Below are 27292 nucleotides of genomic sequence, written 5' to 3'. Positions count from 1 at the left end.
TACAATTGGATCTCATGGAGGCATTTCCTCAACTGAAGCTCCTTTCTCTGTGATAACTCCAGCTGTGTCAAGTTGACACAAAACTAGCCAGTACAACAGCTCTGAGGCAGAGAGACTAAATGGAACTGGCATGGGCTTTTGAAACCTCAAAATCCATTCCTAGCGACACACATCCTCCAACAAGGCTACACCTCCTCACCCTTCTTTAATAGATCCATTAACCGGAGACCAGTTATTCAAAAGTATGAGCTGATAGGGGCATCCTCACACATAGCATCTCGTACGTGAGCCTCTCCTGACCTGGAGAGACCAGAAGGTAAAGTCAACTCTCTCACGGGCTTAGAGGCACAGTGCAGAGCCACCTGAGTGACACCAGTGTGATCAGGAGACGGAAAGGGAGGGATGTAGATTATGCCTGTGGTCGAATTTCCAGGTCAGGACAGAAGGGAAGTGGAGCAGGTTAGGATTGGTGAGCTGTATTGTTCTTGTAAGCTATGGGGAGAGCCCCCTGTTTGCCTAGCATCTCGCTCTGGGACCATCCCACCGAGAGGGATGCTGCTTTGGGGTGGGCAGGCCGTGTTGAATCAGGACTGTGGTCTGGTTCTGTGCCTTGTGGGTTTGTAGCTATCCAAGGCACGTTCCTGTTGGATCTTCACTGTCTCCAAGAGCTGGCTAGCTCCACTGTGGTCGGCCTCTTCCCAGCTGGAGAAGGATTTAAGATACTAGAACATCAGCATGTGTAGAAGACAGAAATAATGAGTGGAATAATGTTCCTGCTGCATAAGGATTGGCAGGGCAGCCTGATGGCCTGGGCAGAGGAGAAAGTTGCTTGGGCAGAAATGTGGAGCAGGCATCTCTGGGTTCAGCTGGAACTAGGAGGAAGGCGAGGGGAGTCCATGATGCCTAGCCAGGGCTCACCTCTAACTCTCCCATGCAGTTGAAGAAAGTTCACCTAAAGGCTCCCTTCAGGTCTTTGCCACCCTTCCTTTGTGTAGGGCTTTGATGGTACAGCCATGAGGCTGCCCAAGAGCCTAAACTCATAACTGGATGGAAGCAGGGGCCAGGGACATTATCTGGAGCCCCGCCCTCTCCCAAGCTAAGTTCACTGTGCTGCCATTGCAGGAAGCCTGTGACGTCACCCCAGACAGAGACGTCACAAAAGGGAAAGGCCCAGACTTAGTGTATAGACACTGGGTTTAGAGACTTGGCTAAAGATTTGGCTTCCTTTTGTGGAGGTGCCAAGTAACTCGGGACCTTGCTTTTGCATACGGTGCTTTTTGGATTCGGAGAAAAATCAGTTGCCATAGATAAATACTTTTGTATGGTTTTATAACCAAATGTCTTTTTTTACCCCTGTGTTACTTGAAGACGTTAACTTAGTAGGGTTTCAAGGTGTGTGTGTGTGTGTGTGTGTGTGTGTGTGTGTGCGAGAGAGAGAGAGAGAGAGAGAGATATTAAGAGAGAGTTTGTGGTTTTAAGTAGCAAGACTTTAGGTTGGCTAGGCACATGCTTTCTTTTATGCTAGAAGCGTTGGAAAACAAAACTGTTAGAAATGAGTAGTCTCCTCATGGAGTTGTAGCTCATGGAAAGCGGGGAGGACTGCGTTAGATTTCATGCTGATTCTGGAGCTTGTGGTCACTTAAACACAGAATGGAAAGTACTTCCGCATCTCAGGCCTGTGGAAGTTTTTTTTTGGGGGGGGTGCGATAGAGGTGGGGGGTGAGACAGGATTTCTTTTTGTAGCTCTGGTTGCCTAGAACTTACTTTGTAGAAGAGGCTGGCCTCGAACTCACAGAGATCCTCCTGCCTCTGCCTCTTGAGTGGTGGGATTAAAAGTGTGTGCCAGGGTGCCTGGCCAGTGAGAGTTGTCCATAAGACACCACAGCAGAATAGATTACGTTGCTTGGGAAAGTTGTAGCTAGATTTTATCTTTGAATAATAGACTATTGCAAATGCGTCATCCCCAAAGTGGTCGGCTGTTCAGCCAATGGCCTGAGACCTTTCCTGCAAGGAATTACTTCACATACTTGACGCATGCTCGCATGTATTTGCCAATTTAGATGTTTCACGGATGCAGTTGATGGATGCAGCTGGTAGGGAGAGGCATACAAGCAGTGTTCTCGGGTGAGAGGAACAACCTCGACAGAGGTCAGCCTCGTTTTCAAGCTATCATGGAAGGCCTTGAAGACTTCGGCTCCCTTCTTCCAGTTCCGTGTGCTGTCTTGTTCCGTGATGTCCCTCTGCTTCTGTTAGGACCAATGCCTGCTGTATACATAGGAACATAAACTTGAGTAAACCAGATGGTTCCAGTTCAAAGTAGAGCTTCTCAAGGTATTGATGAGAGCTATTACAAGTCATGATCTACTCACTGATAAATTTGGGTATTCAGGGTAATATTAATAAACACAGACTGCTCATCTGCTGAGGGCTAAAGGAATGCAAATAGTTTTGAGGATTTGTAGACTAAAAATCTCTTACAATGAGCTGTGGTCTGGAAGAATAAGCAACCTTTATATAGTGGGAGTGGGTGGGTGGTGGGCAGGGATGGGTGGGGGGCTATAAAGAGCCAACAGCCAATACTGCATCTGCTTTCTTGTGCCCCCACCTTTCAGGCCAGTGTCTCAGTGCTGTGGCCGGGGTTGCCTTTGGTGATCTGTTTACAGCCGTGTGTGTGATTCAGGGTGGTAGACGCTGTTTTAGAGAGGGCTCAGCCAATCCCTATCAGATTGCACATGAGATCTGTCCACAGCTGTCTCCAGATTCATTTGCTTGCTTCTCTTCAACCACAGACTCACGCACGTTAACCCCAGCCTAGGTCACGAGAAGCGGAGGCGACTGGTCCTTTCTGGTCGGGTCCTTCCTCCCCCTGTGTTTTTTGTTTATTCTCTGGTGAAACAGACCAAGAGGAACTTTGGTGGTGGCTCTGCCTCGAGGCTCCCTGCTTCAAATGTGGTTCATAGACCCAGAGAGTGGCTGCTCCCTGCATCCTGGTAGAAGTGTGGAGTCTCCAGCTCCTTCAATAGGGCACCGACCCAGAACCATCCATGAGGTCTCTGGGGACCTGAAGTGCTGGGGATTGGGGGGAGACCCCAGACTGACTACTATTGTTGTCTGTCTAGATAAAGCTGGTCGGTGCCTTATTCTGAGGACAGGAAGAGGAAGGGTAGAGGTGTGCGTATGAGATGGATTTCTAAGTCTCCTTTGCCTGGAGATCTCACCTATCAGCAAGGGTGCTCAGAAGACGTTGGGTGGTTAGTCCAGAAATAAGGAGATAGGAAAGGCGGCTTCAGGTGCTTAGCTGAGCTCAGTGGAGGCTGTGGCTTGCCTATACGTCTATCTTAGATCACAATGCTAACTGAAAGATGGAAGGCACATAGCCATCTGTTGATGAGTGACATAGAGTAATAGATGTGTTACCACAAATGACACCAGGATTAGCGCTTGGGTTACTGGCCTCATAGAAAGCCCAAGGCTTATTGCATGTCTGACGTGAAGACCATAGAAATGTGGATTTTTCTCCCAATCCTCCCTTCTCTTGCATGCCTTCTTTTTTTGGCTGTGGAAATGACAAGTATGTATGCAGTAGAGTAAACAGAACAGTCTAACCAAGTCCCAAGCAGCCCCCTCTGAGCTTCAGCCATGATTAGCTCCCAGCCCATCTTATCTGCCCTCTACTCACTCTCTTCCCCACTCAGAGACTTGTACACTTGTGTGTACTTGGTTGCAAGCACGGTGACTGGAACGTAGTGTTTCCTTGCTTTTGATTTGTAAAGGGACGCTAGAACCTTGATTTGTTAAAGTTGTTATGCGCTTGCTGTAATCTCACGAGTATTCTAGGGGATGCTTAATTATGACCATATAGGCACTGTTAAATTAACCGTGAACACTACACCGTCTGTCTTGTCACCCTCTGTGTGTCTGTATGAGTGTGTGGGTGCACATCTGTGCGTGTGAGTGCATGAGCAGGCCAGATGTTGACGTTAGGTGTCTTCCTCAATACCTCTCCACCTTAGTTTTTGAGATAGTGCCTCTTACTGAACCTGGAACAAACAACAAATTCAGCTGGAGAGCAGTCCAGCAATCCTCAGGGTTTCTTCTGCCTCTGTCTCCTCAGCAATGGGATTATTGGTACGTGATGCTGTGTATGATGTGTGTGTGTGTGTGTGTGTGTGGTCAGAGGACAACTGGGAGGAGTTGTGCGTCCCTCCACCATGTGAGTCGGAGGGATTAAATCCTGTTGTCAGGCTTGCTGGCAGGTGTCTTGGCTTGCCGAGCCATCTTGCTGGCACAGGTTGGACCATCTATGACTAACCACACACCTCCGTGCGGCTTTCTCACCTGTACAACCTGCCGTTCTCTGAGTCTTGATCTCAGACCCACAGACTAGAAGCCCAGCAACAGGGATCTGGCTTTACAGCTCGTGGGCTGCACAGATGTTTTCTTGTAGCTTAAAATTCAAGGTCCCTGTCTGAATGTTAGAGAGTGTGGCAGCAAAGGAGGAGGGAGATTTCAAACCATGCCTTTTCTTTCTGGTGCTGGCAGCAGAAGTGCTGAGGGGGCAGTCATGGCTGGTGGGCACTGTGCTGAGCCCTGCAGTCTCCTATTGAACCGAGGTGCATATAGTGAAACCCTGAGGGGAAGAAGCCATCCGAGTGGAGATGCTGACATCTTCATTGTCAGAAGGCCGTCAGTGTCTTGAGAAGTTAGTGGGAAGTCAAGAACTCCCAGAGTTGATCAGAGCTTCACAGGGTCCCGACTCAGACTGCTTCAAGCCTGTAAGATTGGAGTCCCTAGGACACTCACTTCTGACACACTGAATATAAATTCAAGACCTCCTATGATCCCTTTGGGTTTAATAGCATTGTCTCACAGGACTCAGGAAAGTCCTATGATTTTTCTACAGCATGTGCACACCGGTTGATATCAGTCAGAATCCCGAATGCACAGCTTTCTGGTCCTATCCCATGAGCTGGGATTTGCCACTTTCTGCACATGCTAATGGCTGGCACCGTGTCTTATAATGATACCCAGAGTGTTGCCAACCGAGAAAGCTCATAAAAGCTTCACCGGCTGGGCTTGCTTTCTGCAGGTGGCATTGATGTGCGTGGGTCATGAGATCCATCTCAGACTTTCTGCCCTCTAAGCCCCAGAGGTTAGGCAAAGCCCATGCCTGTCAATACATGATTCGTCCATCCGGGGCAGTTTCCATCGTTGGTTTTATGTAGTATAAACTTTCCAGGGGACCTAATGTGAGTCACCTTCTTAGCATAAACCATCAGACCCTGTGACCTGGGAAATTCCCAAGACTTAGAAAAGCTAGGGTCAAAGTCCAGCCAAAGTCACCATTGCATGAGCCCCCTCCCTCCCACCACTGCTATCTAGATCCTCCTACACAGCCCCCCCTCCAGCCCTCTCCACTGACTTGGAGAGCATTCTAGAGTCAGGTTGGGAAAGCTAGGGACACAATCCTGAACAGCCACAGAATTCAGGAGACAAATGCTGGTTCAGAGCCCCTGGCCAAAGGGTTGATGCTCCATCTCCTGGTGGAAGAAGGCACTCTGGCTATACAAGCACAACTTGTAGCTCAATCTCCCACTGTCTGGACGAGAACCTGCAGCGTATCTCACATGAGCTGCATGGCCCTGGGCAAACCACCTTCCGTGTGCCACTTTCCCTCTTTATGGAAATATGAACAATGGCGTTCAATCAAGTTTCCTGTAGCTGTCCTATGAAGTGACAACACAGTTGATGGTTTAAGACCATAGAGATTCTACACAGTTCTGAAGACCAGGGGTCTACAGTTGAGGCATAGGGAGCAGGCCTTGCTCCCTCTGGAGACCCCACAGGAGAATTTTCCTGACTGAGTACCTGCAGCTTCTGGCACTGGTGATTGTTGGCTTGTGACCGCAGCCTTCAGCCTCTTCAGACAGCCATATTGTAGCAGTGAGTTGGACTATACCTCTTTGGCTCCCGGCAGATCGTATGCATGCACGCACGCATGCATGCATGCACCCGCCCAGGAGCTATCTGGGTTTTTCAAGTGGAAGACACACATATACGCCAGCTAATTTTAAAATGCCTTGGCTACCTCAAAGGCTGGGCACTCCTAAACCTTCTCCTGCTACCCCATGCCCAATTGGGGAAGTGGCCAGTGACACTTTATTCTTATATGGCTCGTTGGTTTTATCTCTTGTGGCTCTTACCTCCATCCATATCCCACAACTTCATGGTGATCTCTCTTCCCCTCCCTCCCTGAGCCCTCACAACTTTAAGGGGCTTGCCCCGTTTCCCTCTTCCCAGCCACTGGTCGTTGACATCTTTATTGTTTGATCAAAAACCAATTAGAGACAAGGACCTTTAGTGTTTGGAGCACAGATCCCCTATTAAATCAAAACACCAGAAACAATCTCCAACAGCCAGCTGAGCCTCTCCCCCACCATCGATAGCATTTACACCGTGCCTGGTATTTTTGTGAACACCACCTACATTCCCCATGAATCCAGTAATGGAGGGGCTTGCTGGAGAGCCAAGTCAGGGTCCTGAAGGAGCTGGAACTGAATCAGCCATTCAAGGGAAAAGAGCTACCTACACTCAACGTGCATGGCTGGTGGGTGTGCAAAACCATTGCTTGGAGGATAGGTCTAGCGTTTTCTTGAAAAGGGGAACATATTCTTACATGACATAGCAGGCACTAATATTTTAACCAAATGAGCTTAAAACCTTGCACATAGGCAATTATAGCAGCTTTATTCATGATGGCCAAATGTGGGAACAACCAGGATGCTTAGCTGAACGGATACACAGTGGCTAGATTCAGAGTAGGATCCTGTGATAAAGAAACGCTCGACAAAAGGCCCAAGGCTACGGATATTGAATACATGCTGCTAAGAGAGCAAGTCAGTTGGAAAAGGGGAGATCCTGCAGGCGCTGACTCTCTGATGTTCTGGGTACAGTCAAACAAAGACGAGTGATTGCTCAGGGTAGGGAGTAAAGGGGTGAAAAGTCCAAACACAGACTTGGGGCTGTGAAAACAATCTCGTGACTCTACCGTGGTGGATACACATCATTAGGCGGTTGTCCGAGCTTAGAGCGTCTACAGCATTCTGAAGTCAGCTGTGGAGGCTTCGAGACACACGCGCGCGCGCGCGCGCGCGCGCGCGCACACACACACACACACACACACACACACACACACACACACGTCGACACTGGCCACCTGTGGTAGGAGGCAGACTGCTCTAGAGGTGGTGAGTTTTAAGAGTGGGCAAGTCTGTGTCTGTAAGGGGGGGGTTAGGGACATACGGACATGTTCTAGTTTTTGCTCAGGTCTGTTGTGAACCCCCAAAGCACTCTAAACCCTAAACTGTCCCTAAAATTTTAACAAAAGGAAAAAAGGGCAGAAGCCTACTGGGTGGGGATGAAGCCAGGCATATCAAGGCATGTTATTGGCACAAGTTGGCCACCAGATTGGCTGTGAGGTGGGGATGTTGCTGTGACTAGAAAAGCCGGTTTGGGCCACTGCAAATACACATCACTTCAGGTAACCTGAACACATGCATGTTTGTTTACTTCCCATGAAGTGATACATGGGAGGTGTTGCTGAGCCTGCAGTAGGGATCAGATGTGAATTCCACGTTTGCATACTTGTGACCCACTCTTCCAGCCCACATAAAGCACGCTCTTCTCTGGTACTTCTTGGTGCCCAAACCCCAGTGAAGGGCATTAGACGCTCACATCCCTCATTTCTTCCCTCCCTCCCTCTCCGTCCCTCTTTGAGCTTGGGAGCAAGAGCCAAGTCACACCTTATGCAGGATCAGGTTTGATCATTTGGAAGAAAGTGTTTGATTCAAACAGGCAGTGCTAGCCAGCTTCTCAGGGTCGGTATAGCATGCTTGGCAGGTCAGAAAGGTTCTAGGTGACAATTTAGTCTCGCACTTCCTCGCAGGTGGCCTCAGAGGAGCTAGGGTACCGCCTGCTTCTCGGAGGATCCTCTGGTAGTTTGAAGGGACCTGCTCTCTTGTCCCATCCCAATTATGTGACTCCTGCTGTCAGAATGGGATTGTAAGTGTGATTCTTCATTTCACTTGGTGAAGTGCTGCTTTGAAGGAGAGGGGGACATTTGTTTGTTTGTCCCTTTACAGTGCTGTTCTTGGAGTTGGTTATTTGGGAAGAGGTGATGGTGAGGTAGGGGAGGCAGAGAAGCTGTGAACAGCGTGGATTCACTCTTGGGAGGAAAGGGAAGCTAGCTAGGAGACCCAGATGTGCCTGCTGGCCTGAGCCCCTGGTGAGGACATGTCTTTACCCTGTTCTTTCTCTCTCTCTTGGCTCCTGTGAAGTGAGCATCTTTGGGTACCACACACTCCTACCACAACATCCTGTCTCACAACAGGCCAAAATCAATGGAGCCAACAACCATGTACAGTAGCATCTGAGTAGCATGTAGCATGTAGCATGTGAGAACCCATAGGAAGAAGGATGTGGAGGATGCAGGGACTGGGACATCAGGTAGGAGGGAAATGGAGCCTGCTTATTTTAATACACACCAAGCAGGAGGCCTTTTGGGAATGTGATAACTTTGAGCTTTGCTTTGTTTGCTTGAGACAGGCTAGTCCTAGGCTGAACTTGAACTAGCTATGTCTAAGATGACCTTGAATTCCTGCTACTTCCATGTGCTGGGATCACGGGCATGGGCCACCTTAGCAGTTTTTGTTTTGAGAATGTTTTGGGAAAGATGGCAGCTTGGTAGATGTCTCATGTATGTGTTTAATGTGGTTTGGGCATGGACCCAGAGTCCACGAAGGCCAAGTGCTGACCCACCCTGAGATCGCCCAGTCACACTTGTGCCCACACTGGTGATCACACTGACACCTGTGCTGAGGGAGTGCTGGACAGCAGGGCAGGGAGAGCCAGGCAAGCTGGCGGCAGTCGGGTGTGCTAGGCTCTCCAAGGTCAGAGCCAACCGACTGGCATGCCAGAGGAGAAACCGATGTTGGCGGTTTGCCCCATCTCTTCCCTGGCAACATTTAGTCACCGACCAGCTAGGAGACAAACTTCTGCCTGTCAGTTCCTCATTTCACCTCAGTGCTGTTTCCAGGCTCGGAAGCGCTTTTGGCCCTGCCAAACCTCCACCATTTAGATTCATTTATTATGCATGTCTGTCACCCACAACTGTTCTATCCTGTTCCGCTGACTGATAATGGGTTTTGAGTGGAAATAAATCAAAACCAAGGACTTGCAGAGAGCATGTTCATTCACGTATTGGGCAAATCTGTGTGTGTGCCCACCATGTTCTAGGCTTGGGACTTGCTTACACGCTGTGGAGAAAACACTGTCTTAAAATGGTGATGCACGATAGCCTAGGAGAGGCCGACTCAGAGGTTAGTCCGAGTGGCTGCTTTGCAGGTCCAAGTGACAGGTGTCTGCAGATAGACAGTCTTGAGGAGACAGTTGGGATGGCTCTCAGGGGTTTCTAACCCGGGCAGCTGGAAACATGCGACCTCAGTTTACCAAGAGGGAGGTGAGGCCGTGTGAAGGGCAGGGTTTCAAGGGACAGAAAGCAATCGATTGGGGCATTTTAAAATCCAAGATTCTTGTCCAGTGCACTGGAGGAACAACGTGTGGGACAAGCAACTGCTTGTATGAGTCAGGTGTCTTACTTACTTCTAAATAAAGTTAGGTCTATTGCGTGATATTATACATCAGTATTCTGAGAACTTCTGTTAGCGGTGCTTTGAGAGGTAAAGTTTGATTCGATTCTGTTAAAAAAAAACCTTGTTTGGACCCAAATGACACTAGTGTTTCGCCCACTAAGGGGACATAGCTCTCTTTCTGTGCACCTGAAACTTCCCACGGTGCCACTTCAGAGGAACGCTGAAAGGGAAAGGCAGGCTGCACGCTAAGCCCTTCCACAGGAAGCTTCCTCAGACATCGCCCCCCTGGAAACACAGGAACTGGGGATCCAGTGAGGAACAACCAGCCACTGGGTTCCATCCTGTTACTGTAACAAATGCCTGCAGACAGCCACCTACTGAGAGAAAAGGGCCCATCAGACCACAGGTGTGGAAGTTTCATTTTGTGACTGCGGCTCTGGCTCTGTGACTGCAGCTCTGTAGTGGTTCAGACACATCTGTAGCAGAGGAGAGAGAGGGTGCTGGAGAATTCTGACAATTCCTGTGTGCTCCCAGTAACCCAGCTGCCCCCGCCCCCTTACAGCCTCGGCCCTGACTGGGGATTAGGTCATTACGGGCTAGTTACGATCCAAAGGACAGTTGTAGAGCATTTTCAGAGACTCAATCAATGATCATTCTGAACTTTTTTTTCCTTTCTGCTGTGTTGTTTCCAGATGGGTAAGATTCTGGCTGGGGTGTGAAGTCTCCATTGTTCGATGTATCTGCAATCCCTCAGGTCATTATAGTGTGTGTTTGTGTGTGTGCACTCGATGTATGTGTGTGTGCACGCGAATGTGGTGTGTGTGTAGCTGCAGCATGTGTGTAGTGGGCACTTTGTGTCTATGTGGGCTCTGGGGCTCAAATTAAATTGTTAGGGTTCAAGTGCTTTTATTGTTGAAGCTGGGTCCTTGGTCCAGAAATCAATCAATCAATCAATCAATCAATTAATCAATCAACCAATTTCTCTCTGTCTCTGTCTGTCTGTCTGTCTGTCTGTCTGTCTCAGATATGAAACTAGCCTTCAGAGACTTGGGCATTCTCCTTTACGTGGGCTGCAGTGGGAGTTTAACATCCTAGGTGTTGTCACCCCTCTTCCCCATGTCCATTCTTGTTTAACTTGTGGCTCTGAGCATTCTATCTTTAGTGGTGTGAACACAGACACGCTTCCCACTCGTGCAGTGGATAGGACATCACAGGGGCTCAGGGTCAGGAACACAGACAATCTTCCCTCCCAGAGCTGCTCTTTTTTTAATGTTTATTTCCAGGGTGTGGGGCCTTTTCTTTATAATAGACTGTAATTGTTAGGTTTGGCTTCTGAAAGAGGTATGAAATATCAGACTGGTTCACCAGAGAGAGCGAGGGAGCAGTGCTGACCGAACAGCTATCAGGTGTGCACAGCCATTCCAGCCCTAACGCACTGAGCCACACATCAATAGCTATCAAGTAATGAAATAATATTTTAGTTTCATCATACTTAGATGCAAAACAGGAAGGAGAGGGAAAGAAAGGTGGAGATGGCTTCCAGGATACTAAGGGAGGGAGAACGGAGGGGATTTGCCATCTCGTGGGGGGAGGTTAGTGTTTGTCTCTTCTACCTGCATGCAAGGTAAATGTGAAGTTCATGGACACTGAGTGTTTGCGTCTGGGTGGTGGAGACAGGATCGCGAACTGTTCCCTAGGACAATGAACTTCTGAGCTGGCGATCCTTCCCTCTCTAGCACACTGAGAAAACAGGTTTCAGAATCTCTCAAATTTTTAGGAAAAGCAACAACAGCAGCAGCAGCAACAACAGCAACAACAACGCTAGATTAAAGATCCATTCCCTTCAGTGAACCGCTTCATGGGAGAGAACCCCCGCCCTGCCCCGAGTGATGCTGAGGGCTGAGATAAAGGACTGGAGACTGTCATCCAGACAGCTCCTGTCCCTCTGAGCTGATGGATGGCTGCCTGTGTTTGGCCTGCAGCAAGGTGAAGCACACTTCAGGCTGCGTCTCAGAAAGATGTGGCCATCTTCCTTATACAAGATCTCGTCCGTTCAGCAGCTGTGGATTGCACGCCTGTCCCACCAAGCACTGTGTTTGGTAGCAGAGGTTGTGCGTTGCGTGGGGTTAGTCACTGCTCTGAAGGAGTTACAGGCAAGGACGAAGTGAAAGCTATAGCAAGAGAGAAGGGAATGCTGAGAGCTCTGGAATCAAGGTTGGCTCATCTGACAGTGACCTGGGGGGTGTTGATTAAAGCCTCTCAGAGATAAATCCTCTCAGAATGAAGGCACTGTTTGACCATGTATAATCACCTACTGCTTAACTACAGAGCATTCTGAGAGATTGTCACCAGGAAGTTTTGTCACTCAGAATCTTGTGCACACAAATCAAGATGGCCAGTGGTACCACTTGGCGTTTTATATCTTAGGGATTACCATAATATTACCAGTCATTGTCCACCAGAACGTCCTTATGTTGCACATGACCACATATGACTTAATGCATAGATGATCAAAGATAGTTTCTTATCCTACTGTGCTTTGCTTGACAGCAAATTAAACCATGTATCTCAGCCTGGGGCTTTTGGAGATTTGGGTAGTGAGAGAGCCTGCAAGAAGCAATCTGTGGTATCTTCGGAAAAAAAGGTTGAGTTGAGCATGTGTTGAGTTCATATATTTAATTTAACACTACTCCCTCTTTATAATGTTGCTACATATGATGCAAATGCAGCTAACTGTGCGGTCTCATTGGACAGGGTTACCAGTGCTTTCCTACTTCATGGGGCTTGGGGCTTGAGTTTGAACTCAGGACCTGTATATGCTAAGCACTTGTTTGGCTACTTTTCTCTATACCCCCAAGGCCCTTTCTTAACTATTATATTTCTTCTCCAAGCTGATTTTACCTGCTGATTGAAAACAAAGCTCACCACAAGCCATATCAAGCCTTTGTAAGCCTAAAAAATGCTAATAAATTCCACTTAGAAGTACTGGATGGAAAATACCCGATGTTCTACTGGAAGAGAGGGCTCAGGTGTGTAGGTGGTGTCTCAGACATGTCTGGGAGCCCACCTACATTGATCCAAGGCTTGCAAGGTGACAAGTGTCCTGAAAACCTCTTGGGGAGGGTGCTAAGAGAGAGGTGAGCTGGTTGGTCCCTCAGTGATCAACTCACTGATCCCTCAGAATCTACTGGGTGGACGAGGCAGGGGCATTGGCACCTCTTGGGACCCCCAAGTTTACCTTGGAAGTCCTTGTAATGTCTGCTATGGTCTTGGGGAGCTGTCATAGCTCCGAGCTAAAAGTCTGTGCCTTTGGAGTGTCCTGAGCAAGTTGTGTGGAGGTTCACTGAACACCTTGCTCCCTGGAGCTGCTGGGTGCTCTCCTCTACAGAAACCCCTGAGCAGCGGCTTCTCCGAGGGGAGAACTTCCTAGAGTATACAGTCCCCTGTATGTGTGCCCTCTGAAGAGAGACAAGAAGAAAGACATTTGCTTACTTCAGTAATCTCATCTATCAAGGCTTTCTAGAAGGACTCACATTTAATTGCCCAAGAGAGACACATGTACACTCCTTGGCCTTCTGAAGCTTTCCCACAAAAGATGGTAGATTGTTCCTGTGAGCGGGGGTGGGGTGGGTCGGTGGGTGGGGGACAGACAGGAGAGGGCTGAGCTCCCTTGGACAGTGGCTGACCACATCCCAGAGGATCTGCAGCATCTTCAGATGTCCTTCCATTTGCCCAAGGCTGAGAGAGAGAGAGACAGAGACAGAGACAGAGACAGAGACAGAGACAGAGACAGAGACAGAGACCACTCACTGGTTAGTAGTCATATATCCAGAAAGTCATATATCCAGCCACAGCACATTTAGGCTTCTCACTAGAGAGTGCTTTTCAGGGTACTGTCACCAGCCAGCTCTATTGCAAAGGACCCGAGTTTAGAAAAACTGTTAATAAAGGACCAAGCAGGTTTCTGTACCTGGTTAGTGGTAAATCTCACTGATACACACATACACACACACACACACACACACACACACACACACACACACAATACATGCATACATAATACATACACACAAATATATGTACATGTGTGTCTATATACTAGGGTAGATAGTTGACACCTAGAGATTTGTAGTGATAGGTCACACAGGTTCTGACTGAGCTGCTAGAAGTAGAGAGGGGATGATAGAGGCTGGTATTAAGAAATCAAGATATGGTATCTTGATGTCAGGGTGCTTTCATTGACTGCCTCCCAGTGTGTAGCATGAAAGTGGGGGAGGGAGGAGCTGGTTGTATGAACGAGCACAGATTTAACCTTTCTCTGTCCATTTAAAATACAAGGGTGACAAAACGCGCTGAGGCCAGAGTCCACTTAGACGCAAACGTGCGGGTCTGAGTGTCTTAGCCATCCCTTTAACTCTTTGACAGGTGGCTCAACCCGCTGTTTAAAACTGGTCATAAGCGGAGACTGGAAGAAGATGACATGTTCTCAGTGCTTCCAGAAGATCGCTCAAAGCACCTCGGAGAGGAGCTTCAACGGTAAGCAGGGAGCGGCGGGAGGAGGTGAAGCCTGAGTGTGCATGCGCAGGATGGCTTGGAGGTCTGGCCCCTTGCTCGCAGGGTGGCTTGGAGGAGATCTGACCTCTTCCCGGGTCTCTTGCTCTGTCTGGAGCTTTAATGTCCCCACGTTGCATGCCTCCCATCAGGTTGTCCCGTCTTGGTCTGACTTAGTGACCTGGGGAAAGAAAACCTGGGTTGGGGCTCCATTGGTCGTGATGTCTGAGATCTGTCCCTGGGGCTGGTTTCATCAGAGCAGTAACCTGCCTTCTCTGGCTGCCAGGGCTGTTGTAATCCAGCAGAGCTCGGCAGTGACCTGTCCCCCGAGATGTCTCCCCTTGAGGTCTCTCTGGTGCAACAGAGTCTGCCTCACACATCTTTCTGAGTCCCTTGGGACAACGAGCCAGTGTTTGTGTAGTATCCGTAGGGTAGCCCTGTCATAAACACTTACCTGTCCTTCTGTCCTTCCGTTTTACTCACCGGCAGTCCTACTGTTCCTGACTCCGAGTTTGTCTCACTGCAGGTACTGGGATAAAGAAGTTCTGCGAGCCAAGAAGGATTCGCGGAAGCCCTCCTTAACAAAGGCGATCATAAAGTGTTACTGGAAGTCTTACCTGATTTTGGGGATTTTTACGTTAATTGAGGTAAATGTTAGTCATATCCTGGCTGCTGTCTCTCAGTGGGTTTATCAGGAGGAGGCGTGGAGTGCTGATAGTCGATCAATGTTGGAGTGAGTGGGGACTAGCAGGCAGAAGCGGCAGAATGAGCTTTGAAAGTGTCTTGAGTTCAGGGAGGAAGCATGGTGATGCTCATTATCACGTCTTCGGAGTGGGTGATGCTTTGGTGACTGAAGCTGAAGACATTGCCGTTTCTTCTAATTAAAGCGCAGTGCTATCTCGCAGCCGTTAAGATCGCTTACTGCTGTTGCAGACATCTGGAGTTCAGTCCCCAGCACCTACAGGGTGGGTGGCTCACAGTCCTTCCTGAGGTCCAGTTCAAGGAGAGTCTCTGCCATCCTCTGACTTGCATGGGCTCCAGCAAGTGCAGTGCACACAGATTGCAGGTACACACACACACACACACACACACACACACACACTACATACATCTTAACAAATGTTTGAAGCCCAGTGTCACAGGAAGCCAACAGCACCTGTGAGTGCTGGTGTTCGGTGTGTAAATTCACCTTGTCCTCTTTGATGCTCATGAGGAAATACATTTGGATCAGAGCCCAGAATAACCAGTGCCTAATAAGTAATTGTTAACTGAACCATGCCAGATCTGATAAATGCCTTCCTGGGAGAGTATTGTCAATTTTCTCAAATCTTGTCAAACAAGACACGGTGCCATGTGCCCGGGCTTGCTGTGGGGCCCTGGAGTCTCTCACCCTCCTGCTGACCGATCGTTGGCTGGGCACTGAGAGCTGAATCCACTCTGGCCATGGACCAGCTTCAACTCTCGTGACCTCCTGTACCATTCATCCTGGATTCTTGCTGCGGAATGGATTGCTGGTCTGACGTTGAGTTCTGGTAGTGTGGACTTAGAGAGAGCTACAGCGCTCATTCCCTGATAAACTGAAGATGGAAGGCCATGAGCCCTTGCAGGGTCATCCGTTAGTCAGATAGTCGGCTGCCTAGTGGGCAGTGCCTGTGCTGGTCAGTGGTCTGCTGGAGGGGATCCCAGAAGCCTGGCTGTGTGGCTTGTCCTTCTGGTGGTGTCTTTAAGAGAAAAATGTTATTTGTATATTTATTTACGTATGTGTGTGTTTATGCCTCATATATCAGGATGTCTAAGGAGGCCGGGAGAGGAGGTCTGAGCCATTAGAGCTGGAGTCACATGGGAATTTCCTGACAGGGATGCTGGGATCTGAACTTGGGTCCTCTGGAAGAGCAGCAAGCTCTCTTCATCACTGTGCTATTCCTGGTACCCTATAATGGGCTTAAGAGTGTTGGAGGTCTCACAAGTGGCTGAACATCCTATCTATGGAAGTTGCAGCTCTGTGGAAGGATGGCCTCTGGTGCAGTGAGGTGAAAGCTGTCCCAGGTGTCTTTGATGGGGTGTGGCGAGTGGCTATCCAAGCAGGAGAGTGCGCTCTTGCTGAGCACGCCCTGTGCACGTTGAAGGGCACAGAGTTCTGTTCTATGGCCTTGGAGAAAGGTAATGGAAGTGCTTGGTTCCAGAGATCGACCTTCTGGAGGTTGCAGAGTTTGCAAAGGGTGCCACCATCCTTGTTCCGGACATGAGTGTTCTCTTTGAGAGGGCAGTGCCCACTGCTTGGGTGCTGTTTGTAGCTTGGAGAAAGGTAACCTTCTCCAAGGTTATGCAGACCACTGGGTGCTGCCCCATGTTTTCTTCTTCTTCAGGGTAGTCAGGCCCACTGTGCATCTGGGTGGCCTAGAGGGAGGGAAGCGTAGTCAGGCGGGTGGGTGCAGGCAAGACCTTGGTCAGCAGTGCACTGGCCAAGAACACACATCAAGACAAGCGTTGGAGAACTGGTTCAGTTGATTGGGGGAAGCAAGGTGTTTTGTTTTATAAAAAGATAAGGAGAGAAGGAATGTGTTTGGTGAAGGTGTAGTCAGGTGTGGGGGAAGGGGGTGCCTCTGCAGGCCCATGCTGAGGCATCCCTTCTCCCTGAGGGACCAGCCACATGATGGTATAGTATAGAATAGAGTTTATTCAGGGCATGGGGAGAGAGGGGTTGGGAGGGTAGTAGAGACAGAGAAAGGGAAAGGGAAAGAGAGAGAGAGAGAGAGAGAGAGAGAGAGAGAGAGAGAGAGAGGTGGGCCGTGGGCATGTGGAGAGAGGGGGAGCAGGAGCAAGAGACAGAGCAGAAGCAAGAAAGCAAGAGAGAGAGGAGGGGGCAAGCAGCCCCTTTTATAGTGAATCAGGCACACCTGGCTGTTGCCAGGTAACTGTGGGGTGGAGCTTAGACAAAATGCTAACACAAGGGCTATTTAAACTTTTGAGGTTTAAGTAGGAGCTGTCTGTCCTGTTGAGTGTCCATCTTTAGCTGGAGCCTGGGTGTTGGGGATGCCTCATTTGCATAAGGAGGCATTCCAGGTGCTGCTGGACGTGACCTTATAAGGGGAAAGGAAGTTTAACCCCAGCCATGTGGCCTCCTCAGGTGAGGCAAAGCGGGGACCCAGGACTGTGTGCACTGGGGCATGCAGGCCCTGCGTGGGGGTGGGGATCCTACTCCTGCTAGTTTCAGGATAAGATTTAGGGGTTTGGAGACACCTCAGCCCTACTCTTGCTCGGGGTCTATCCCCTCACCCCCATCCCACGGTTCCCTGGCCCCACGAGTGGGGGTAACCTGAGGGTGGGAGAGAGTGCACCCTCAGGCTCCTAGCCCGGTTTTCAGTTTGCTTTACTTGTGTTGAGCGTCACGGGGATGGCATTTTTTACATGGCTGCAGAAAGTCTGAGTTTAGAATGAATATCACGGTGAGCTGCTGTCTCTGTAACCACCTGTGCAGAGTTTCCCGGGCAAATGCGTTGCACAACCATGGCTAGTGGAATTCCTCTAGGACGCTCCGGAGTCTCAATATGTGCTTGGGGGCACAACGCAGACATCTCTGCTAAGTGCCACAGGGACCAGGGGCCTCAGGGTGACTTCACATAGGTGTGCCATTTCTTGGCGCATTCATCTGCCTGCTTGTTCTGTAGTTTACTGCTGTAACCAGGCACTTTACATTCTGAAAGCATCATGGTCTTGAAGCACCCTGAGTCTGGGTCTGTCCCTGGCTTGTGGTTGTCCGTGGTGTCAGAGGCTGCCCTCCCTTTAGTTGGAGTCCTGAGTCCCAGATGTTTACCCAGCTGACGTTTCACAGTGAGTGTGGGTCCCGCTTAGTAGGTCAGGTACAGAGGTGCAGGCAGCAGCAGCTGGGCGAGAGAGGACAGCTATGCCGAAGTGATGTCAGATTTGTCCCATAGTGATCACTGTTGGAGCCGGGAAGGGCAGGAAGGCAGGAAGTCCTGCAACAGCACAGTCCTTGGAACCCTGGCTTCTCTTTTAGGAACCTGCTTATTGAAAAGTCATGGCAGAAGAGTAGAGAAGGGGGTTCCTGGGGAACCCGGACGTTCTCCCCAGGATTAGTGGCAGCGGCAGTGACAGTCATACTACTTATCAGCAGGACCAGCAGTGTTCATACTCCGAAGCTGTAGTACTCTTTGGTGTTACTATCAATAGCAATCAATACTCCTACTGTGCTGCCTAGTTTTTTATTAACTTGGCACAGCGAGCCTCGTCTGAAAGTAGGGATGCTCAATTGAGAATTCCTCCATATGTTCTGTCCATAGGGCATTTTCTTAGTTCGTGATTCATGTGGGAGGGCCCAGAGCATTGTGGGGGCTCCCATCCCTGGGCCGGTAGTCCCGAGTTCTGTAAGAATGCAGGTGGAGGAAGCCAGAAAAGCAAGCCAGTGTGGAGCACCCCTCCATGGTCTCTGTAGCAGCTCCTGCCTCTAGGTTCCTTCCCTGTTGGAGTTTCTGTCCTCACTTCCTTCAGTGCTGGAGTAAGGAAGTGTGAGCTGCATAAACCCTCCCCGCCCCCAGTTGCTTTTGTCTTTTTATCACAGCAATGGTCACCCTGACTAGGACAATGGAGTGCTTCCCAGTAGTGGTAGTAGTAGTGACAGCAGTATTACTAGGACCCATGCTCAATGCGGTGTAAGTAATTTAGTAGTAATAGAAGGCTCTGAACCACGTGTCTGCCCTTTATTTAAGATGCTGCTTTTATCCCTTGTAGGAACTTGGTGAGGTCGGAGGTATTCTTATTATCAGTCAGTCCCCGACTACGGGCTTGTCAGTTTCTTGTACTCAGGGCCACCCCAGAAATAAATGAAAGAGCTGAGTTTCTGTTTCAGGTGCTCTGAGATGATCCCAGGCCTTCTAGACTGGGGCTGGTCTAACTAAGGTCATAAACTTTGCCCTTAGCATCCCAAGTGGCTGCTGTTTGACCTTAGCCCAGGGATAATGGTGCAGAGATGGCCTCAGGGCAGTGGTGGCACATGAGTTTGTCAACTAGGATACGGTCCAGGTTACAGTGTCTCCTGGGTCACAAAGTCATATGCAGTACAGGAAAGTGGCTGTGACTGGTGAATCAGTGTGTCAGTGCGGTGTGTCCAGCTGGACACCCATCACCACCTGCGGTTGTCTCACATACCTGTTCAGCACCCCCAGTTACTGCACTCAGCGACTGGAGTGGACTGGTGTGATCTGGGATGGCAGTGCGATTAGGAGACCCTGCTGCTCCGGGCAGAGGCGGACAGCTCTGTTTTTTTTAATGAGCCCAGGGTCACAGAGAATGTGCCATTTGCTGGGACCCAGATCAACTGCTACTGAGGGTAGCTCATTTGCTCTGGCATCTGACGCGCCGTCCTGTTGGCCTGCGGGGTCCGTCCAGGCTTTAGGGATTAGGATGATGGGTATGGTAGTGCAGTGTGGGAGCTGGCGGGGTCAGGCTTTCCCTGTCAGACCTCTTCCCTTGCCCTGCCTTTAGATCAGGTCTTTGTTGGTTTATGATCTAATACTGGACATGGATGCTTCGTTCCCTTGATGGACACGGTGGCCAGTGCTGGAGGTCACAGTGACATTGTGTCTCTACCATGACTACTAGCAGACCTTCTAACGCACTGAAATCTGGGGAGCTGAGAGTCGTTTGTGTTCGGATAGGAAAACCATTCTTTCTTCCTACCCCCTGCCAGCAAAAGGAAGCGGGCATTCCAATACAAATACTTTCATTTTCACGGACTGGTTGGCCTATTGACGCTGCTGATTTGGAGAAGTCAGAAATAATTTTATATGGGGCAGCTAGCAGTGATCCAGTTACGTTTCAAAATCCACACCCCGATGGATAGGGTGGGTGTGGTGGTAAATGCCTGTTACTCAATTAGCTGGGAGGTTGAGCAAGAGGAAGAGAGAGTTCCAGGTCAGCCTGGGCTACTGAGTGAAGCCTGTCTCTGAAAGCCAAGACACCATGTTTGGATGATGTTTAAGGTTACACCTGTTATACATGCTCCTTTATGCATGGCTATGATCCCGTTCCTGACAAACGCAACCAAAGGCGTTTGGTGCCTACTCCGGCTTGGTAGTACCGCTCACAGTCTGAGGGAACACATATCTCATCACGATGGGTGAGCATGTTGGCTAGAACAGGAGACAGTTGGTCATATTGCGTCATAGTCAGAAAGCAGATCGAAGAACCCAGCTCTCTGCTCATTGCTGTCTTCACAGGCTTGCCCAGAAGTTTGTCTCCTGGGTAATTCTGTATCCCGTCCGGTTGTCAGTCACTATTAACCCTCACAGGTTGTGTGAGCCACATGGGGTGAGCATTAGATTAACAGCTGATTTTACGAGGCGATTTCTCATTTCGTGATCTCGGCTCCGTGTGGTTCCGTTGGACTTTGGAGTTTTAGAGAGTGGAAGGATGAACGGAGTGTGGCATCTTGTCTCTCTGGTGCCTCAAAAGCACAAGGAATTATTCTAGGAAGACAGCACAGCTGTGTGAGCCATCTACCCCAGCAGGGCCTTCCCTAGGTGCTAATGGAGCTCTGCCAGAGAAGAGGTGGTGTGGGACTGGTGCAGAAGCCTTGCATGGGATTTCTAGGTAGTGTTCCACATTCTTCTGTGAAGCTGAGGATTGTGGAGAAACCAGCGTGATAGTGACTTTGGAACACACCCGTGCAGGCCAGAGAAAGCCAGCTGGGAACAGCGAGTTCCCTGTACATCTGTCCCTTGTGTGCCCCTCCCAGGAAGTGCCATGGGGACTGAGATGACTCTCCATCTGGAGCCTTACTGTAAAGGGACAGAGTCTGCACAGCCTGCCTCCTCACGTCATTCAGGCCTGGATTTTGAGTTATGCGGTGTCTTGCCTGTGGGAGAGTGAAGTTGGGGGCATCAAAGGAGCCTCAGAGGACTCTCCTGCATGTGGAGCCTGTCGTGGGCAAGGCACAGCATGGTTGTTTAAGTCTTTTTTTTTTTAATATTTATTTATTGATTATACGTTAACTACACTGTAGCTGTCTTCAGACACCCCAGAAGAGGGCATCTGATCTCATTAGGGATGGTTGTGAGCCACCATGTGGTTGCTGGGATTTGAACTCAGAACCTTTGGAAGAGCAGTCAGTGTTCTTAACCGCTGAGCCATTTTTCCAGCTGCTTAAGTCTTATAGTCTAGATAGTCTGCCAGCTTCATCTGTGAAGTTGGCCTTTGGCCAAGACTGTTTGTTTGTTTGTTTTTGTATGTTTTAAGACAAGGTGTCTCTATGTAACTCTGGCTGTCCTGGAACTCACTCTTGAGAACAGGCTGGCCTTGAACTCAGAGATCTGCCTGCCTCTGCCTCCTGAGTGTTCGGCTCACTGCCTAAGGACTTTTCTCTTTTTAGGGTGTACTTTTATTATATTTGCATGAGTGTTTTGTCTGTCTGTCTGTCTGTCTGTGTACCACATGCATGTAGTACCCATGGAAGCCAGAAGAGAGCTTCGGACCTTCTGGAAATGGTGTTGGAGACTGTTGCTAACATGGTCAAGGTTTTCCCCCTGACTGTCGCTCGTCTGGGTGGATACTGGAGTATAGGGGATCCTGGAGGCTGCCATCTGAGGTAACCCTGCCCTTATCCAAGGTCAGAGGTCAGCAGTCAGTTCTGTCTGTGCCTTTGCTTGGGGTTGATTCCTGAGATGTGTCCAGGTATGCATTTCCTGGCGCTTTTTTTTTCCAAGTGGCTCTAACTTTCAGCTCAACCTAGGAGGCCAGTGATAGAGATCAAGAGGGAGATGACCCAGGCAGGGAGAGGTGGACCACGCCTTGTGAAGCAGGTGTGGTCAGTTGTGTGTGCCCCGTGGGTTCCTGGACACTCTGACACTAGCTTATTAGTGTTGACAGTGATGACTTGGAGTGAGAACCCAGAGAAAATGCTTTCTTTAAAATGTCAGAGGATCCATTGCTCCACTGGAGAAAGATTGTATTCATAATGGTAGGAGATTGAGACCAGCCATTAGGACACCATCCTCGAATGGGGTTCTCCATGCACTGCCCAGGAAACTGCTTTCATAAATAAACATCTCCTGACAATACTCGTGTTCTGCTAAGACTGTCTGCAAGCAGTGGGATTTGAAAGCCATTTGTGAAAGCTGATGTCTTAGCCACTAATTACAGTGTTTCCGCAGCCCTTTGAATTCAGCTTAAGCTTTGAACATTTTGTGCAGAGGGTTGAACCCATAGCTTTGAGTGTGCCAGGCTCTCCCTCTGGCACTGAGGCAGCCTGCCTCCCCATAATCTAATGAACTCAGTCACAGCTCTCACACCTCCAGGGGAGGCAGATGACCTTGGCTGCTGGTGGTCGGCTCAGAAGGGGTTTTAACTCTCCTGCGCCCACTCCTCGAGCGGGAGGAGGGGAACTTGCTTGTCTTTACTGTTTGATTTCTTGCTCAGCTGCTTGCTGTCAGGGCCAAGGGTCGTGGGACGTTCTCTTTTTTAGGCTTTTAGGAACATTCCAAAGCCACACCAGTAGACCAGAATCAAGCCCCTGTTTGTCTCTAAGCCATGCCCCTGTAACTTACCAGCTCACGTTGAGACTTGAGTCACCCAGGGCCCTGCTTGCTCCGTTTTGAAGCCGTTCCCGCATATCACGCCTGTTATCTAAGAACAGTTCAATTTGTACCTTTAAGAGCTGAGCTTTCCCTGTAGAGTGTCAGCAGCGTTGCCTGCAGACGCATTAACTCAAGCATTCATGCTGTCAGCGTGTCTAGCCATAGCTCATTTCCCTCTCTTAGGGTTTTGACCTACATTTTATTGATTCTTTTGAATACCATTCTGTTGCCAACTAGGGCTTTTGGGCTCAAGTGTTCTTTCTGCCTCAGCGTCTTAGGTAGTTGGGAGTACAGGGCAGGCATCAATGTACCTGACATTCAGTCATTCATTGATTCGCTGTATCTTTTCTTGTGACTATGTTTATAGGTATACGCGTGAGTGTGGGTGTGTGTCCAATGTGTACAGTGTCAGCCGATGTCAGAAGAGGGCGTAGCGAGGTACAGATGGCTGTGAACCTCCTGACCTGGCTGCTGGAACTTGAGCTCAGACCCTTGGCACGGGCCTCATGCGCTCTTAGCTGCCAGCCCAATTCCCAAACACCGTTTTTGCCTAGACTGTGGACTGGTCCAGTGAGGTGCATCTCGTTGACAAAGATGGCTTTGGATTCTTTCTTTTTCCCGGTCTTCCCTTCACTCTGCAGTTACTTTAACTGTCTCACTGTTTTTGAAATTGTGAGCACTGATTTGCTTGTTTAGCGGAGGTTCCCGTAGCCTGGGTTGGCCTAGTGGCATTGCTCTCCTGAGTCATTGAACATGTTCCCTGCCACCAGGAGTTGTAGATAAGAAGTGAAGTGACTCTCCAGACCCTGCAGTATGACTTAATCTGCAATGCTGTGTACTATCACTACTGTGTGCTACCATTACTGCAAGGGACCTACTGTGTGCTACCATCACTGCAAGGGACCCACTGTGTGCTGCCATCACTGCAAGGGACCTAGTGTGTGCTGCCATCACTGCAAGGGACCTACTGTGTGCTACCATCACTGCAAGGGACCNCCATCACTGCAAGGGACCTACTGTGTGCTACCATCACTGCAAGGGACCTACTGTGTGCTACCATCACTGCAAGGGACCTACTGTTTGCTACCATTACTGCAAGGGACCTACTGTGTGCTACCATTACTGTAAGGGACCTAGCATGTGCTTCTTGTTTCCATGTGTCTGATGCTAAGAGATGTTCATGATGAAGTGGGGCTGGCTACATCATGGTGACGTGGCAATTATTTTCCCACCTGGCTTATTAGCTCAAATCTTCTCATAATTGGCATGTCTGCCCTGGATAACCTTTAGGTTACCCTGGGGTACAGGATGTATAGAAAAAGCAAGGGAATTTCTTACTTCTTTTCCCCTAAAACTAGTTTTCAAACCGTGAGTGGTTCTTTAACGTTCTCCACTAAGGCCGATAAGCTTTTTGTTGGCTCAGGTAAGAGGTCATTTTTTAAAGAAGGCTGCTGCTCTTGTCTTCTGTGCTGCGTCCCTACTCCCCTTTAAGAGGTGATCGTGTTAAAGCCTTTTAGATAGTGTGTGCGCGCAGGTCAGAGAAAGTTTTTGTGAGTCAGTGTCCTCCTCCCTCCATGGGTTCCAGGGATCAAGCTCAGGCCACCATGCTTGCAAGGCAAGCCCTTTTTTTTTTAACCCAGTGAGACATCTCAATGGCTAGAGGTCACTTGAGCAGCTAGTTATGAATCATCTTTTCCTTTAATGAGCACAGTGCTTTCCTGAACGTTGACTTTCCCCGGCTGGGCTGAGCTGGAGTGCTTTTGCCTTGTGGTTTTGGAACCTCTGGGTGCCTGTGTGCTCTTGTTTGATGCACGCCGTCTGGAAGCATTCCTCACTGAAACCAACCTTGGTCTCGAAATTTCCACAGGAGCCTCCCATGCTAGGGACGCGCAGGCCCCACACACCCTGTCACTGGAAGCTGTGATTAGCGGCTATGTGTGTGTGTCCACCTGCTTTGTGGTCGTGCACCTCGGATATCTTGGTCTGACACGTTCCCCAGACCCACTGTACTCCCATTGTCTCTGATCTTTCTCCACTTAAGCTTCATTTCCTGTTCCCTCCTTTCTAAAGTCTGCCCTGTTCCCTCCTTTCTAAAGTCTGCCGCCCACTCCCTTCTCCCACAGGTTCATTGTTTTCTGTGTTTGGGTTTCACTACAGCATGATTTTCTCTGACAGCTTCTTTGTTTTCCTTTTTATGACAAAGATCAGGGACTGTGAAGTTGGACAGGAAGAATCTCAAGTCCCAAGGGAACATGAAAGAGGCCCCAGGCCCTGTGGGGACAATGTCCCATCAAGCCCTGTGTAGTAAGTTACTCTGCAAAGCAGAGTGGTTTGCCCAAGTGCCAAGTGATGCATGCAGGCTGATGACCAAATGTGCCATTGAGAAATAGCTGCCAGGTGTCCAAACCTGGGCCTCATACCCCACGTAGCTCTGAATAACTATGCCTGAGCCCCAACACAAAATTGTAAACTTAGTTAAAACTTTTTTTTTTCTGTGAATGTAATTTTTTTTTCTTTATAAATGGGGTGGGAAGTCTGGGAGACGGGATTGTGTGGTTCTAACCAAATTTTGTAGATGGCAGTGTGGACCTGGACTCTTAACACTTCCATGAGAATTCAGTTGACAGTTTTGGTGGTGACAAAGGGCGGGAAGCTTGTTTGGGTAGGGCACAGAATGGAATCTCAGATGAAGGTAGAACTTTCTTTGAGTCAGCCTTTTCTGTGTCGTTCAGGTTAGCTCCAAACTCTTATCTTCCTGCCTCCACCTCCAAGTTCTGGGGTTATAGGCTTGTATCAGTATGTGGAGAAAGTTCAGTACATTTTCATTGCCCCTTCCCCAGGTCCCAGGAAGCTTAATTCTGTTCAGTTAGAAGTTTGACAAGCATTTTTGCAGTTGCCTCATTGTTTCTTCCTAGGTGAGGGTTAGGATTAGACCTCTAATCCTCAGGCTCATGGGAGGAGGGTAAGCATTGGCTAACACCCACCCATCAAGAGCCCATAGACTTAAGGGGATTGTTAGGAGGCACAACCCAGCTGGGACAGACACACAGACGATTCTTCAATGGAGACCTGCCTCTAGTGGCTACCTCTTTTCCTGTATTTACCAAGCCTTCTGTTGTTTTCTCTGACACTCTCATGGTCCACGATTCACAACCAGTCAGGAGAATTGTGCAGCAGACGACAACTGCATGCCTGCATTTGGAGTCTCAGGCAAATGTGGAAGGAGTTACCCCTGGGCTCCTGGTGAAGGGTCCAGGCTAGCGTGCTCTGGCCCAGGCTGTCCTGGCCTAGGTTTCTGTGTGAACAGCACAGCCACCCTGACTCTCAGGGTTCTGTCTTAGTGAGCACTATCCAGCCACTGTGATCACGGTGTCAGGCACTCTTGTGTGAATCCTCTGTGCCTCCTGATTTGGTGACACGTGTGAAAAGGAGCCTGAGACCCTGGCGTCTGATGACCTTGTGACCTTCACTGTAACTCTTCCATTGAGTAGAATGCCTTTCTGTATAATTAATAGATCCTTCTGTGACTTCTTTGGAAGGCTCTGTGTGTGTGTGTGTGTGTGTGTGTGTACTCGCACATGTATGTGTAATACAGATTGTGATATTTGGTGTGATGTTTGTGACTGAGGCATCTCCTGTAAATGTCCTGATTGGGGCCCAGTTGGTGAGATTGACCTGTTAGCTTTCTGTTTCTGTTCTTCCTCTTCTCTCTCTCCGTGCTAGGTCTGGGTTAGGCTCCTCACTTCGTAAGGATAGAAAATGGCCGTGAAAAGCAGACATGTCGGCTGTCTGCGTGTCTGTGTTGCTGGGAAGGAGAAGGTGTTCAAAGTTAAGTGTTTGAAAGGTTTCCAAGCCCGGCTTTCTGTCTTTGAGGAGGAGGAAATGGTTTGGGCCTCTGTGTTTACTTTTGGTGGCTTGGATTTGCAGTGAGTGTTTGGTTTTCTTTCCTGGGGGAAGGGTCTGTAAAGATTTGCAGGGAGGAAGTGGGTTAAGGAGGGTGAGTGGCCTCTGAGTCAGGAAACTCAACAGGTTGGATGCTGATTTCAGATTCTTCCATGCTGGCCAGAAAGTGGCTTTCCCTTAGCTCCAGTAGACGAATCCCAGATCCTCCCACCTCACTGGTGTAGGGTTTTAATTTTTGTTGTAGAGAATGGATGGCGATTAGTATTGTTTTATAATCATCATCATTATGCGTCTAGTGAAGTCTAGTGCTATAAGGCTGGTAGAGAACACCCGGGCTGATATCTTTTAGCCAGCCATTTATGACATGCTCAAGCTTTGACCCCAGGTTGCCCGAGGGAAGGTGCTACAGGAGGCACACCTCAGTGTCTAGGGGATGGAGGCAGGCCGTACAGCCTCCCTGGGGACCTTGCAAGCCTTGAACCTTTTAACACACTCAGTAGAAGGTCTGCTGTGTGCTGTGATGCAGAGCCTGGGCTGAGAAAGGTTGCAAGGGTCTCTTTTTTGACCTGGGTTGTGTAGATACTTTAGCTGATAGTG

General features: G+C 49.3%; 1 protein-coding gene across 1 annotated transcript in view; it reads left to right on the top strand.

Moving 5' to 3' along the window:
• The window catches only part of Abcc4 (ATP binding cassette subfamily C member 4), a 212631-nt gene that overhangs the window by 21155 nt on the left and 164184 nt on the right, over positions 1-27292 (top strand). The window contains exons 2-3 of the mRNA XM_021181507.2: positions 14076-14186; positions 14728-14848. Coding sequence (XP_021037166.1) covers positions 14076-14186; positions 14728-14848 — 232 coding nt within the window. The remainder of the gene's footprint in view (positions 1-14075; positions 14187-14727; positions 14849-27292) is intronic.

The sequence above is a fragment of the Mus caroli genome, chromosome 14, assembly GCF_900094665.2.
Source record: "Mus caroli chromosome 14, CAROLI_EIJ_v1.1, whole genome shotgun sequence".
NCBI classification, from domain to species: Eukaryota; Metazoa; Chordata; class Mammalia; order Rodentia; family Muridae; genus Mus; species Mus caroli.
This window is presented reverse-complemented; position numbering and strand designations above follow the sequence as displayed.